At 44.0% G+C, this 14301-nt stretch overlaps 2 protein-coding genes across 2 annotated transcripts in view; one reads left to right on the top strand and one right to left on the bottom strand.

Annotated features, from left to right (window-relative positions):
* LOC107684180 (brain-enriched guanylate kinase-associated protein) overlaps positions 1–4337 on the top strand; it is an 8772-nt gene extending 4435 nt beyond the window's left edge. Inside the window, exons 3-5 of the mRNA XM_016480393.1 lie at positions 1401–1505; positions 2070–2153; positions 3363–4337. Of these exons, the coding sequence (XP_016335879.1) occupies positions 1401–1505; positions 2070–2153; positions 3363–4337 (1164 nt within the window). The remainder of the gene's footprint in view (positions 1–1400; positions 1506–2069; positions 2154–3362) is intronic.
* A 1465-nt stretch (positions 4338–5802) lies between these two features.
* LOC107684174 (uncharacterized) lies at positions 5803–7340 on the bottom strand. Its single transcript, XM_016480387.1, has 2 exons — positions 6427–7340; positions 5803–5954 (listed from the first exon to the last, which is right to left on the bottom strand). Exon 1 carries the CDS (start codon positions 7310–7312, stop codon positions 6677–6679), a length of 636 nt encoding a protein of 211 aa, XP_016335873.1. The 5' UTR covers positions 7313–7340; the 3' UTR covers positions 5803–5954; positions 6427–6676.
* Positions 7341–14301: the final 6961 nt, after the last annotated feature.

Below are 14301 nucleotides of genomic sequence, written 5' to 3'. Positions count from 1 at the left end.
CACACACACACACACACACACACACACACACACACACTCTCTCACTCTCACTCTCACTCTCACACTCACACTCACAGGTTAAACTCCAATGTAAAACTCAGTAAATAGTCATACTCAGGTGAAACATCACTGCAGGTCACATGACCATGATTGACAGATGTTGCCATAGAAACAGCATCATATAAGTGAAGAGAGACGAGTGACGACGTACCTGCGATTAAGCCACAATCACAGTCTATCACTCATTCAGTCCAGCGCTGATCTCTGATGAACGACTGCTGTAGAAAAGACACACAGTGCACTGGTGTTTTCATCAGCAGAAATCAACTATTCATTTCAATCATCTTATTTGAGCTTGAACTATAGACATCTTGAAATACTGGTTGATGTGTGTTGGATTCTGGTTTATATTAAAGCTCCTTCACAGATTAAATGCTGCAGTACATCCGTCATGTGAGTGTCTGATTGTTTCTGTTAATTATATCCAGAGTCAGACAGAACGAGGTCTGTGCAGATATAAATCCTGTCAAATTAAATCCATTAATCATATGCAAATACTGCTGATGCTCCACATGGTTTGTTCAATGAATGCAAGCCGAAAAAATAAAGGGATTTTCATTCCAACAAACACTCAAACACACAAACAGATGCTTCGAGATCTGCTGACTTACAAAACTCGTCTGATTGATTAACAAATTACAGACTGAATTGAACACTTTTCACAATAATATTTCCAAAGCAGCTTTGCAGAAAATCTTCATGATAATGTTTATTACATCTTGTAGTATATAGTACTGTAATACACTCTATTGCCAAAAGTATTGATGAACGGGTTAGGGTTAGTCCATGAGTAGAAATATTAATGTTAAAGCATATAATGATATTCCAGGGAATTGTGTGCTTCTAATTTTATAGCAACAGTTTGGACAGGAGCCTTTTCTATTCTAACATGACGATGCCTTAGTGTATAAGACAAGGTTCAAAAAGATGAGTGTGGAAGATCTTGACTGGTCTGCTGTGACTTTAAATGCAGACCTTGAGCCAAAAACTCATCACCAAACACCAGTGACTTGTACTTATGGCTACAGTCATTTCAGACACTTCCAAAACTGTTGCAACAGAGATGGAAATACATTTTTTAAATACATAAATTATGTTCCCATCTTTGATGCCACAGTTTTGGAAGTGCCTTTTTCTGTTCTAAAGAAGGGGTGTCCCAATTCTTTTGTCCATATAGTGTATGTACAAGTCATTGGTGTTTGGTGATGAGTGGTGATGGCTTTATCTATGGATATTTCTACTCATGGAAATGACTAAAGTAGTCAAACCTGTTCATCAGAAGGGTGTCCCAATACTTTTGGCAATATAGTGCATGTTCATGTTGGTTCTTTGTGTTTCAGACTCAACGTCACGAAGAGAAGAGATCTCTGAGTCGAGAGATCGTCACTCTGAAAAACCACCTGATGGAGGACAAGATCAGCATCCAGAAGCTGCGAGAGGATAACGTACGTATCATCCACAGGCTAGTGACACCTTCACAGCTTCATCAGAGTGCTCAGATCCCTGCCGGCTCATAGGAACCATCATCCGCCAGAAGCAGGTGTTCTTTGAAGGTTCCTGACAGGTTTCACCTAATATTTATCAGCCTCCGGCGCTGAGATCTCTGTGATGGAGCAAGCGTTTGAGGTTTGAGGGGCAGCCGGTGCTTCAGCATCCACTTGGTTTCTCTCTAGGTTCACTAGTGAGGGTCCACTCAAACTCTTCTGGTTTAGAGATATAAAGGCATGCGGTCCAAGTGACTGATGGACTGGGAAGATCAACACGCTAGTTGAGAATCATGGGTTCAGAACTTTTCTTGACATGATATCAGTTTAACCCACTGATGTCTAACTACACTAACATAATCAGTGCTCCCATCAGCCGCATTCAGCTCAAATGAAATGAGGAAAGACATTCATCTGCTGTGTTTGTCAGTAAATGGCAGATGTGTAATGTTGATAGAGTGAGAGCTGAATATTGAATGATCATTTGCCAAATTAAATCATGTATGGTTTCTGCTTTTCCCGCAGGATCTGTATAGGAAAGACTGTAATCTGGCAGCTCAACTGCTCCAGTGTGGAAAATCTCCTTACAGAGCGCACAAACTGTGCGAGGTACGACTGATGTACGTGTGCACACACACACACACACACACACACATACTTGTATTTGTGGTTTACGGGGACTCTCCATAGGCGTAATGGTTTTTATACTGTACAAACTGTATTTTCTATTGCCCTACACCAACCCTACCCCTAAACCTACCCCTCACAGGAAACTGCTGGCAATTTTTGAATTTCATAAAACACCGTTTTGTATGTTTTTTAAGCCTTTTGTTTTACGGGGACACAGGAAGTGTCCTCATAAACCATGTTTACGTTGTAGTACCCATGTCATTATACACATTTGTGTCCTCATAAACCATATATACCTGTACACACACACACAGACACACGCCACTGGTTTCTTTCTCAGAGGGAAACTCATCCTAAAAATAGCACAACCTTAAAGAAAGTCAGAGGCGCAGCAAATCCTTTCCATTTTAATTCTGCAGTCGCAGGTTTAAAATTTTTAAGTTTTCTTAAGTAAAAAAGTTTCTTTCTGTCTCTTTCTGCCGGAGGCCAGATGGATTTCATTTGAATATAAACTCTCTCTGCTACGTTTGATGATGGCAAAGAGAAATGCGCTGGTCTGTTTACTGTCTGTAGTCTGTTTACAGACACGCTCCATGTGCTGTTAATCACAGAGAGAACAGAGCGCTCTTCCCATAATGCAGCTCTGCTGCGTCCTTCTGATGGACTACAGAGGATGATGAGGTCAGATGAAGGTTTTCTTCATACGATTCACCATATATGCCATTTACATCCATCAGAATAAAGGAAGTTTCATCAGCAAATGCCAGTTTCTTGGGGGAACACAATAGTTTGCGAGCGAATGCAAGTTTCTCTGGGAACGCAACAGTTTTGTGAGAGAAAGCAAAGTTTCTTGGGGGAACACAATACTTTTTCAAGAGATTGCAACGTTTCTTGGGGGAGCGCAATACTCATGTGAGAGAATGCAGAAGTTTTGCGAGTGAATGCAAAGTTCCTTTTGAGAATACACCAGTTTTTTGAGAGAATGCAAAAGATTTGTGAACGCAGTTTCTTGGTGGAACACAATAGTTGAGAGAGAACTATGGAATAGAGATCTCATTTTCCCCCCTCACCACATCCCTTTAGGGGCTCCATAGAAGAAAGATACGAGTATGATTTCTTATTTCCGACACATTTCTTCTCTTGTAGTGTCTTGTCTGTATTAAGAGTGTCTCTGTGTGTTTGTTTTAGCTTCCCGCTGATCTTCAGGAGCGAGTGAGCTCCCACATGCAGCGGCAGGGTCACGGCCGGAGCGCAGCGCTGCATCACTCCTTCTCAGACGCTGTTCCCACCGCCGTCATCGGCCGGGTCCTGGAGAAACTGGAGCCTGGGAGAAGCTGTCCGGTCACACACTCGCCGAGCCCACAAGCCCCAGAATTCGCATCCGGCACGGACAACAAAGTCCAGCAGCACACGGCGTATAAGTCGTCTGACCTGTACTGCAGCGACACGGCGCTGTACTGTCCCTCTGATGAGCGGCGGCGCGACCGCTGGACGAAGAGACGACAGAGTGAGGATCAGAGCGGACGGATCCGAACACACACGTCCACCGGCGGCAACCTGGACGACGAGAGCTTCCCTCTACATGAAGACCCTTTCCGTGGGTTCGTCCTCAGATCTCTTCCCACCTCCAGCTGCAGCACGGCTCCGGACGAGAAGCTTCACGGTTCGTCTTTGTGCACAGACTGGCGCGATGGAGACTATGAGCGCAAGAACTTGTCCTCGTATGGAAAGGAACTTCCAGGTTTTCCCAAGTCAAGCAGCTCCCAGCATGTGGGCTCACAGAACGGCCGATCCGGAGACAGACGCGCCCTCGTCCCTGCGTACCCGACGGATGGCTGGTGGCAGATGAGCATGGAGGACATCAGCAGCTTCTCGCCCTTCGGTTTCTCAGAGCACCACTTCAAGATCAAACCGGGTCCTCTTTACAGCAGCTTCCAGGATGGAGACAAAGTCTTCCACAGCCGCGTGCCGGATCCGCGATTCCCCGCGTCGGCGGGATCGAGTCCTGGGCTGAACCCAAAGACGAGTCTGAATGCACTGAAGGCCGAGAGAGGACTGATGTTTCGCTCAAAGGGTTCGACAAGCAGCTTTTTCATAACTGGAAACGCCGAAGACGAGGAGAGCGCAACTAAAGACGCTTTACAGAGAGATCACGCTGATTAAAGTCCCGGCAGTTCAGCGGAGTCACTAAACCAGGATCTGGACGTCCAGAAATACAAGGATCTTCAAAACCCTGGAGCTCAGAAAATGTTTGCTCAAAAGTTTGGAAACGCTGGACTCAGTCGCAAAGACAGTCTAACTAAAGCTCAGCTTTATGGAACGCTGCTTAACTAACAGTCAGTAAAATGTACTGCAGTAAAATAAAGAACAATATGTGAACATGTTTGCAAACCATTTGGCTGTTGTGTTTGTCTGGCGGGACTTGATGTCATGTTGAGATTCACTGGATAGTGGAACGAGTCTTTTCATGACCAATGGCTGATTTTACACATGGGCCTGTTCCATAAAACAAGTTTACCAAATAAGCCAGGATTATTTCAGTTAGTCTGACTTATTTTGAACCAGTATCTATATTGTTTATATAGGCTACATACAGAGAATGGAACACAGTGGATTACTGTTACAATAATAGCAGCATCAAAGGAAATAAACTGGAAAAGAAAAAGAAAATAACCAAACAAATTATCCAGGGAATAGCTTAAAATTAACTGACAAGAGAAAAGGTTTTAAGTCACCTTATTACTTCTTGCATCTTTTAGAGTCTTAATATATTGCATCAGTTCAGTCTTAAATGGCATGATATCGGTTTGTTTGGTGGTTTATTTTGTGCCCGTTTTGTTTGTGTATATGGCATTTGTCATACATAATTAAACTAATCACCAAAATTGTTCCAAATTTTGATTCTTATACAAAATGTGTATCTTTACCAATTAACCAAGTCTTTAATTTTGTGATTAAGTATTATCCGTTCAGTGGCACAGAAACGACTTCAGCTTTATTGAAGAAAGTAATTGATTAGGGCTCGTGATTCTTCAGATTTCTCAGTTTAATTCATCAAGTTAAATCTGAATAATTATCTCTGTAAACAAAAACAGAAATCAACAGCCATAAAAGTCATCATACAGTTTGTTCTTTTACTAAAGCAGCTCCTATGTTTAAAAATGATTTGATTGTAAATATGTTAATATTTCATCTTTAGGACTAGAGCAGATCATTATTCAGGTGTATTTACGGCAGAGTTTTTCTAGTAGCCAAACTTTGTCAGTGATATTGAAGCTCTTCAAACACTTATGTTTTCAACCTAACATTGTTTTTATCTTTAAGGTACACCAGGAATGTACATACAGTATGTAAATGAGGTTCATTTATACTTTATATTAATATATAGACCAAAAGTGAGTGATGAGCTGAACTCATGTAAATTCTCTGTTCATGTTCCTGATCTCAGTCATGATATGGAAGTTTTTACCTGACGTTATTACAGTTAGGTCAATATATATTTGGACACAGGCACAATTTTTATTATTTTAGCTGTTGGCCAAAACATATTCAAGTTACAGTAATATAATAAAGCTCACACTGAGCTTGAATTTGTGGGTATTCACATCACAATTGGAGGAAAAGTTAAGGAATTTGTTGGGGACTGCCCCACTGAATGCTGGTTAATAATTATTGACCGCTGCAGAACTCTTGTCAGGGAGTCGAGTCATCATATTGAGTTTGACCGTTTATTGCACAAGATTTGACCATATACACATGTTAGTGTATTTGAGGTAGTTTCTGAAATAAATAAAACAACAGATATAAATATTCATTGTTCAAATATAACCAATGACTCAACATCACAAATTCTATAATAAACAACTTTGTAAAGTGCACTGATATATAGAATATAAACTGAGAAATATATCAACAATATCTCTGTGAGAATAACAATCTGCATAGTAAGATTACCAACAATTAAATATAAGTTATATATAGAAATGCGACTATCATTAATACAGATGGTAGTAATAATGGTCGTTGAAAGGTATTATCACCATAAAAATGTTACCCTTAAATGTAATACAATTGTAAACATGAACAATGCACACTGCGATGCTAACGGGCTAAGCCGCTCGTTAAACAGGATCAAATTACACTCAGAAAGATCGCTAAACTTCAATAACATCATAAACACTGTCGAAGTTAACACAATTGTGGTACACTGTAATAATCTAGGTAATTAACAATATACATCGAAGTAACTCACTTTGTCACGCACTTTCTCTTGCACATAAACGCTGCACCTGTGTGAGAGCACGCAGTATGACTGCCGTGCTGAGGTAACTTAGTGAATAGGCAGTTACGCTAAGACCGTACATGCGGTGAACCCTGCACTACGTTATTTACGTAAGTCATTACTGAAACATCACGCAGATCGCAAGTCTTAAACTTAAAGGGAAGAATTCACAACAGCCGCCCCCACATTTGAGCAGCAAATGGGTAATAAAGGGAATTCTCTAAATGTCTTTAGTATTACTTTCTAAAGCAGGCAACTCTATCAGGCGGGCAACTGGTCTGATGTAAGCTTTACCATCAACGACAACTTCAGCAGTCCGCACACATCCATCACTACTGGGCAATGTCTTTCGAACTCTGCCTATGGGCCACTGAGCTCTTGGGAGTTGCGGATCCACAATAAGTACGACAGAGTCAACTTCCAGGTTCTTTGAAGCTTTATGCCACTTCTGCCGGGTCTGGAGCGTAGGCAAGTAGTTTCTAGTGAAGTGTATCCAGAACTGGTCCACCATGCTCTGACATCTCCATTGCCCCATGTCTCCTGGAGCGTATGCCACCTGAGGCAGTGATGCATCCCGCCGCCCCATTAGGAGAATATTAGGAGTAATCGGATCCATGTCAGCGACATCCGTTGAGGCATATCCTAGTGGTTTCGAATTGAGGATCCCTTCCACTTCCACTAGGACTGTGGATAGAACATCTTCTGTGACAGCTTGGGTTCCGACAGCCACCTGGAGAGCATTCTTTATGGAACGGACTTCACGCTCCCATATTCCGCCAAAGTGTGGAGCACTGGGTGGATTAAACTTGAAGCTAATTTGATAGTCTGGAAGCTGGGCTTTGAGTTCTGGCTCCATAATTGAGAAAGCTTCCCGTAATTCTCTGTTAGCTCCCCGGAAGTTGGTGCCACAATCCGAACGGATCTCGTGTGGTTTACCTCTTCTGGCTATGAACCGGCGGAGCGCAAGAAGGAAGGCATCTACATCCATTGAATTGAGGAGCTCAATGTGTACTGCCCTAGTTGTGAGACATTTGAAAATTAGCCCCCAGCATTTCTCATTTCGCCTTCCTATTTTGACCAGGTATGGGCCGAAGCAGTCAACACCAGTTGAGTGGAAAGGTGGACAGAGCAGTCGGAGACGTTCTGGTGGCAAATCTGCCACTGGCGGAACCTTTGGCTGAGCTCTCCATCGCTGACAGGACAGACAGTGAAGTTGATGGTACTTTATGGCCTGATGCCCTCTGAGAATCCAGTACTGTCTACGTATTTCAGCATAGACTCTTTCTGCTCCTGGGTGTAACAGACGCTCATCAAATTCTTTGATAAGGAGCTTCGTTACTGCATGTCTTGGGTCCAGCACAATGGGGTGGATTTGTTCTGGGTCTGAGTTTGCTAGCCTCCTTAATCGGCCTCCAACTCTTATCATGTTTTTCAGTGGATCCCATTCTGGAGCAAGGCTGACTAATCGGCTGTGTGCAGGAACTGATTTCTGTGCCTTGAGGGCAGCAACTTCTTCGGGAAAGCTCTGGAGTTGGCATGCTCTTAGCAGGGCAGCTTCTGCCTCTTTACTAGTCATGGGCTCACTGGATGCAGAATCCGATGTGGCCGCCCCTTGGCAGGCCTGTCGAGTTGCCTCCACTAATTCACACCATGAACTGAACTGGGTAGAATCAGGGATGTTGGAGGCAGTGTCAACTGCTATTAGGCAGTAGCATGGAAGCCCTTTCAATTCGGATGCTCCCTCTGACTGTGTGAGTTCAGGTTTCTTAGGCCAGTGCTCTTGGCTCTGTTTCAAGAATGGAGGTCCTTGACTCCATCGACTAGGCTCAGCCAGACTTTGGAGCGATTTACTTCGTGTTATGTCATCAGCGGGGTTTTCCTGTGTATTCACGTACCTCCAGGATCTGTGGTCTGTTAATTCCTGTATCTCGGAGACTCGGGTTCCGACAAACACCTTATATTGACAGGAGTCTGACTGAATCCACTCTAGCACAGTCAAGGAGTCTGTCCATAGGATTGTCTGACTGATGGAGAGAGTCATCTCATTCCTCACCAGTTTGGCTAGCTGTGCTCCAGCTAAGGCGGCACAAAGCTCCAGACGAGGCATAGACTGCTGCCGTTTTGGAGCAACCCTCGATCTGGCCATTATGAAGGAAACGTGAATGTCACTGTCGGATTGAACTGCGAAATATGCCACTGCCCCATACGCATTTTCAGAGGCGTCGCAGAACACATGGAGGGAAATGTTCTGTTCTGCTGTAGTTGTGAAGGCTGTTAAGTAACAGCGAGGAATGGATACTGCCCTGAAATGTTCAAGCTCGTTCTCCCAACTTATCCAGGCTGCCTTAAGGGTTGGCGGTAGATCTGGGTCATCCCAGTCTCTCCTTTTCGCCCACAACTGTTGGATGATTACCTTAGCCCTGGTGGTAAATGGTAGTACGAACCCCAATGGATCATACTGAGATGCCAGCACCTGGTAGGCTGCTCTCATAGTCAGTGCTGCATGCTCAATGGGCCTGTAATGATAGCCAAGGGTATCAGTTGCACAGTTCCACCGAAGCCCCAATGTGGGCTCCATCGGGTCAACGTGGGTTTGAACTAGCCACTGCTCTGTGGCAGAGGAGCGGGCTTCAGTAGGAAGACGAGAGACCACAGCTGGGTGACTACTAGCCCACTGTCTGAGTTCAAATCCTCCTTCTGCTAACATGCTGCGTAGTAGATCCACTGTTTGTTTGGCTGCAGAAACAGTAGGAAAGCTTGTGAGGCAATTGTCCACATAGAAGCTCTGGTGTACTATTTCTTGTAACCCTGGATATTTGGCTTCAGAATTACGAGTATGATGTTGCAGAGCGAAGATGGCACAGCATGGACTGCTTGTTGTACCAAATGGTAGAACCTGCCATTCATACACATCTGGAGGGTTCTCACTCTGCAGGTCTCTCCAAATGAAATGGAGAAAGGGTCTGTCCTTTGGTAGGAGACGAACCTGAGTGAACATGCCCTTGATATCTGCACTTATAGCCACATGATGCTGTCTGAATCGTAGCAGGACGCCCAACAGTGATGGTCCAAGGGCAGGACCAGGCAGGAGTTGGTTGTTAAGAGATAGACCCTGGTGTTTGAACGAACAGTTGAAAACCAGTCGTGGCTTATTGTTATGGCTCACCAGATGGTGGGGCAGGTACCATGTTTCTTCTGCCTGGGCTGCTTCCCTTTGGTTGAGTTTGGCTACATAACCTGCTTCGATGAGCTTGGCAATCTCTCCTGAGTAGATTGAGGCCTTCTTAGGGTCTTTCTGGAGTCTCCTTTCAGTACTCCTCAGGTTTGCAAGAACAGATTGCATAGACCCCTTGAGCATAAGTGCATCTGGCTTCCACAGAAGAGGGGTGGCGTAACGTTGTACACCCTGTACACTGACTTGCTGCGTTTGGGACTCAAGCAGCTGCATAGCCTCGTTATCTTGTCTGGACCGGACCACCAGCTTCTCATTGCGAAAGGGCAACACGTCCAGTTGCCATAACCGTTCCACATTTCTGTAGAGAAGATCATCTGTGTGGGCAGTGGAGATAAAGAAACATTGTTGCACTGGTGCCTGGTCTGTGGTACACATTACTGCTCCTTGGAGAGCCCACCCAAGAGCTGTATGGACTGCTACTGGACCCCTTTGGTGCCTTGGCGAATAGGCTCTTTGGCAGTGATGAGATGAAATTGGTCTGAACCAATGAGTACCAGCGGACGCACCTTGTGAAATGGCTGTAGTGGAACTCCCCTTAGATGTGCATACCGTCTCCGAAGAGCCTGAACTGGGTATGTCTGTTCTACCAGATCAAGACCAGAAGCTGTAAATGCTCCCAACACCTGATAGCGTTTCTCTGGGTTATTTCTTGGGGAGATTTCAAAGGTGACCTTTGTGCCATTGAGGTGAGTAGTGTCTGGTCGGACGGTACGAAGGGCTAGAGTCTCAGGTTCACCTTTCAGCTGGAGCTGCTGGACGGCTGTGGGCAGGATCATGGTGCGCTGTGCCCCGTCATCTAGTATAGCATAAGTCTCAAATGTCTTCGATTTGTGGTGTAGCAGAACTGGTACCACTTTCAGAAGGACTCTGCCTGAAGCAATGGATGGTAAGAGGTAGATACGGCTCTCAGAGTTAGCTGATGATGTGTCAGTTGCATGACGTTGGGCCACACCATGGAGCACTTGAAGGTGAATACCACCACAGTCACTGCAGGGTTTCTTTAGATTACAGGTCTCAGGTGCATGAGAACGAGCACATTTCCAGCAGCGCTTTTCCTCCGAAATCCACTTGCAAAGTTCAGCAACAGGCTGCTCTCTGATACTGCTGCATCGAGTTATGTATTGTGGTGTAGCAGAACTGGTACCACTTTCAGAAGGACTCTGCCTGAAGCAATGGATGGTAAGGCTCTCAGAGTTAGCTGATGATGTGTCAGTTGCATGACGTTGGGCCACACCATGGAGCACTTGAAGGTGAATACCACCACAGTCACTGCAGGGTTTCTTTAGATTACAGGTCTCAGGTGCATGGGAACGAGCACATTTCCAGCAGCGCTTTTCCTCCGAAATCCACTTGCAAAGTTCAACAACAGGCTGCTCTCTGATACTGCTGCATCGAGTGATGTAGTGATCTTTGCTGCCACAGAATAGGCAGATAACTTTGGGTGATGTTCTCTTCCGAGACACCTTAGGACTGGGAGATACTTTAGAGACTGTGGGTGATGCACCATGATACAAGGTTGTACTTTGGCTGGTCGGTTTAGCTGCATTCTTCTCCTTTAAACTGCTGGGAGCTCTTTCATACTGGTAACGTTGCACTAACCTACTGGAGAGTCTTTGTTGCTGAGCCTTGACTTGGAGCCATCCAGCAAAGTCTTGTAGGTTGTACGGGTTAATACTTGGGGAGTTGAGCTTCCCTTGCAGCTGGAGAAACTCTATGAAGCCATCTCTTACTTGGGCAGCTTACTGAGCAAGCGATCTACGTGTGAACAACAGTTCAACTCCATCCCTCTGGGACCCTCCAACGACAACAGCATACTCACTAAGAGGTGGACGCGGAGAGCGAAACTCTGGAAGCTGCGAGCATCATTTGGTTTGACCTCCGGTGCTGTGAGGATTGCTGCTATTTCGCTCTGAGCCAGCTGGTGTGGTTGACCATATTGCAACTGAAGGGCTTGCATAGCTGCTGAGTATGGATATGGATGATGGCGACAAGACTGGCCAATCATCTGTGCCTCAGGCAATTTGAGGTGCTCCAGCAAAATATGGTACTTGTATTTCTCATCTAGCTCTGCATGAGGTTCAAGAAGGTTGTCCAGTGCTAACTTCAGGTTAGCAAATTCCCTTTCGTTGTCATTCACAAAATCAGGAATCTTTGGCTGGGGGGCAGCATGGTAAGGGCGGTGAGGCACAAAGTATTCTGTAGGATTCAGTGCCTTATTAAATGGCTGTAGAGAGGGGGTATCAAAGGCAGGTGGATTCAGAGTCGTAACTGGAACTCTAGGCTGGGTTTTAGAGACTGATGCAACTGGAGTCATAAGAGTATAATGAGGAGTCACAAAACTTGCTGTAGGCAGAGCAGTAAACTGTTGTTGTGAAGGTGACACTGCCAAGTGGCCATATGCTGCATTAAGGTCCTGGTAGGCTGGCGTAGGTGCCATTAGATGTGGCTGCACTTGGGGCTGAAAGGCTTTTCCAGCATCCTCGTAAAGGGAAAACTGCTTCGTAAAGGGTGATGGCACAGTCTCTGCTCTTGTCGCAGGTTGTTGTTGGTGCGAAACAGAATGTAACGTTCCAGATGAAACTGGTGAATACAAGGGGATTGAACTGACTGGACGTATTGGAACAAATCCAGGGTTGAAGTCCTCAGCCTCCGCAGGAGATTTACTTGCATTCCTTTGTGTGTCACTCACACGTCCCTGGGTAGGTAGCTCAATGTCAGGTGATTGTGATGAAGGTGTAGAATGACTTGAGGGAGGGAGATGTGAAGAAGTTACTGAAGGGGATCTTGCTGGTGATGTTGCGGGCTTTCCACTTTGACCATCCTCCTCATCCTCTTCTTCCCTCAGGAACAACGTGATATGTTCCATCAGCTCTTTACGCCGACGCTGTCGTTTTTCATATTGTTGAAGTTTACTGTGAAGTGCAGCCATATCAGCAGCCTCATCCTTCTCCTTGTCAGAAATAGACTTCAACATTTTCCTCAATGAACTCATGCTCAACAAGTCCGTGGAGCTTGTGTCTGGATGCTCACCCTGGCTGGAGACTGGTCGTGACAGACTAGCTAGGCCCACTGCGGCTGCTGCTCCTTTCTGGTCCGCTTGTACCTCTTCTGTGGGTGGGGAGGAAAGAGCAGGTCGGTGATGGCCATAGTCAAGAAGATACTCCTCCAGATGTCTGGGTGTGCGACGATGCCGTGAGGGTCTGTCTGACGTCTCAGCTGGAGGGAGAGAAGTGGCTTGCTCTTTCGATGACATCACTGCAGTAGTCAATAGTTCCGGCTCGAAGGACCAATGCTGGGGACTGCCCCACTGAATGCTGGTTAATAACTATTGACCTCTGCAGAACAACACAACACACTCATCACAACACAAACACAACACACTCATTACAACACAACACACTCATCACAACAAACACAACAGACTCATCACAACACACTCATCACAACACAACACACTCAACACAACACACTCATCACAACACAAACACAACACACTCATCACAACACAAACACAACACAAACACAACACACTCATTACAACACAACACACTCATCACAACAAACACAACAGACTCATCACAACACACTCATCACAACACAACACACTCAACACAACACAACACACTCAACACAACACAACACACTCACCACAACACAAACACAACACACTCATCACAACACAAACACAACACACTCATCACAACACAAACACAACACAAACAACCCATTTTTTTTTCTCCAATTTTAACATTTTTACTGAATGCTTGGCATTTAGTACATGAAAAAATAATTTTCACTAACACTTTACTTAAAGTCTTTGTGTAAAGCATTATAAAGGTATTCATAATGTACACTGTAATGCATTATATGGTGCATTACAAGGCATGATTAATACATTAAAACTTCTTTTATAACGCATTATATATTAAGGCTTTAAGTAAAGTTTAACCTATTTTTCATGCATATCTTTTTTCTCATAAAAAACAACAGCATCATTATGTAAACAAACTAGCATTCAAAGGGTTAAAATTGGGAAAATGAATTTTTGGTAGTTATAATTTTATGACGACATTTTTGTGCTTTAAGGATCTCTGTGTAACTTTTTGAAATTGATACACTAGGGTTAAAGAGCTTCTGAAGACCAAGTGAAGAAAATGAAAATAACCTTTATTGTATCTTCTGATCACACAACAAAAAGTCGGTATTTTTCTAAAGATACTTAAATCAAGACACATTTACTGGAGAAACAAAATGACAAAAGAAGTCTCACTTTCTGATTAAAATGAAGTGAGTTTTTGACAAAAACAAGAACTATCAAGAACTATCGGTCAATAAATCATAAACTCACTTAATTTTGGTCTATTGTACAGACAACAAGACTTAACATTTTATGTAATCTTCCTTCTCCAGTAAATGTATCTTGATATATGAATGTTTAAAAGACAAAAATACTGAAGAAAAGATTATTTTTTTTTTTTTGCAGCATATGCAACACAAAGACTTTCTGCTTTGATTTAAGACATTTGAAGTAGGGCTGTCAAATACAAATTTGAATTTCGAATATTCATCGAATTCAAAATAAAAATCCACATTCGAATGCAAAAACGTTT

This window comes from Sinocyclocheilus anshuiensis, unplaced genomic scaffold, assembly GCF_001515605.1.
Source record: "Sinocyclocheilus anshuiensis isolate Anshui unplaced genomic scaffold, SAMN03320099.WGS_v1.1 scaffold1893, whole genome shotgun sequence".
Taxonomy (NCBI): Eukaryota; Metazoa; Chordata; class Actinopteri; order Cypriniformes; family Cyprinidae; genus Sinocyclocheilus; species Sinocyclocheilus anshuiensis.
The sequence above is the reverse complement of the archived record's forward strand: the minus strand, read 5'-3'. Positions and strand labels throughout refer to the sequence as shown.

Bases quoted from the DNA above. Each gene is read 5' to 3' on its own strand.
- LOC107684174 (XM_016480387.1), bottom strand. From the start codon at position 7,312: ATGGAGCCAGAACTCAAAGCCCAGCTTCCAGACTATCAAATTAGCTTC.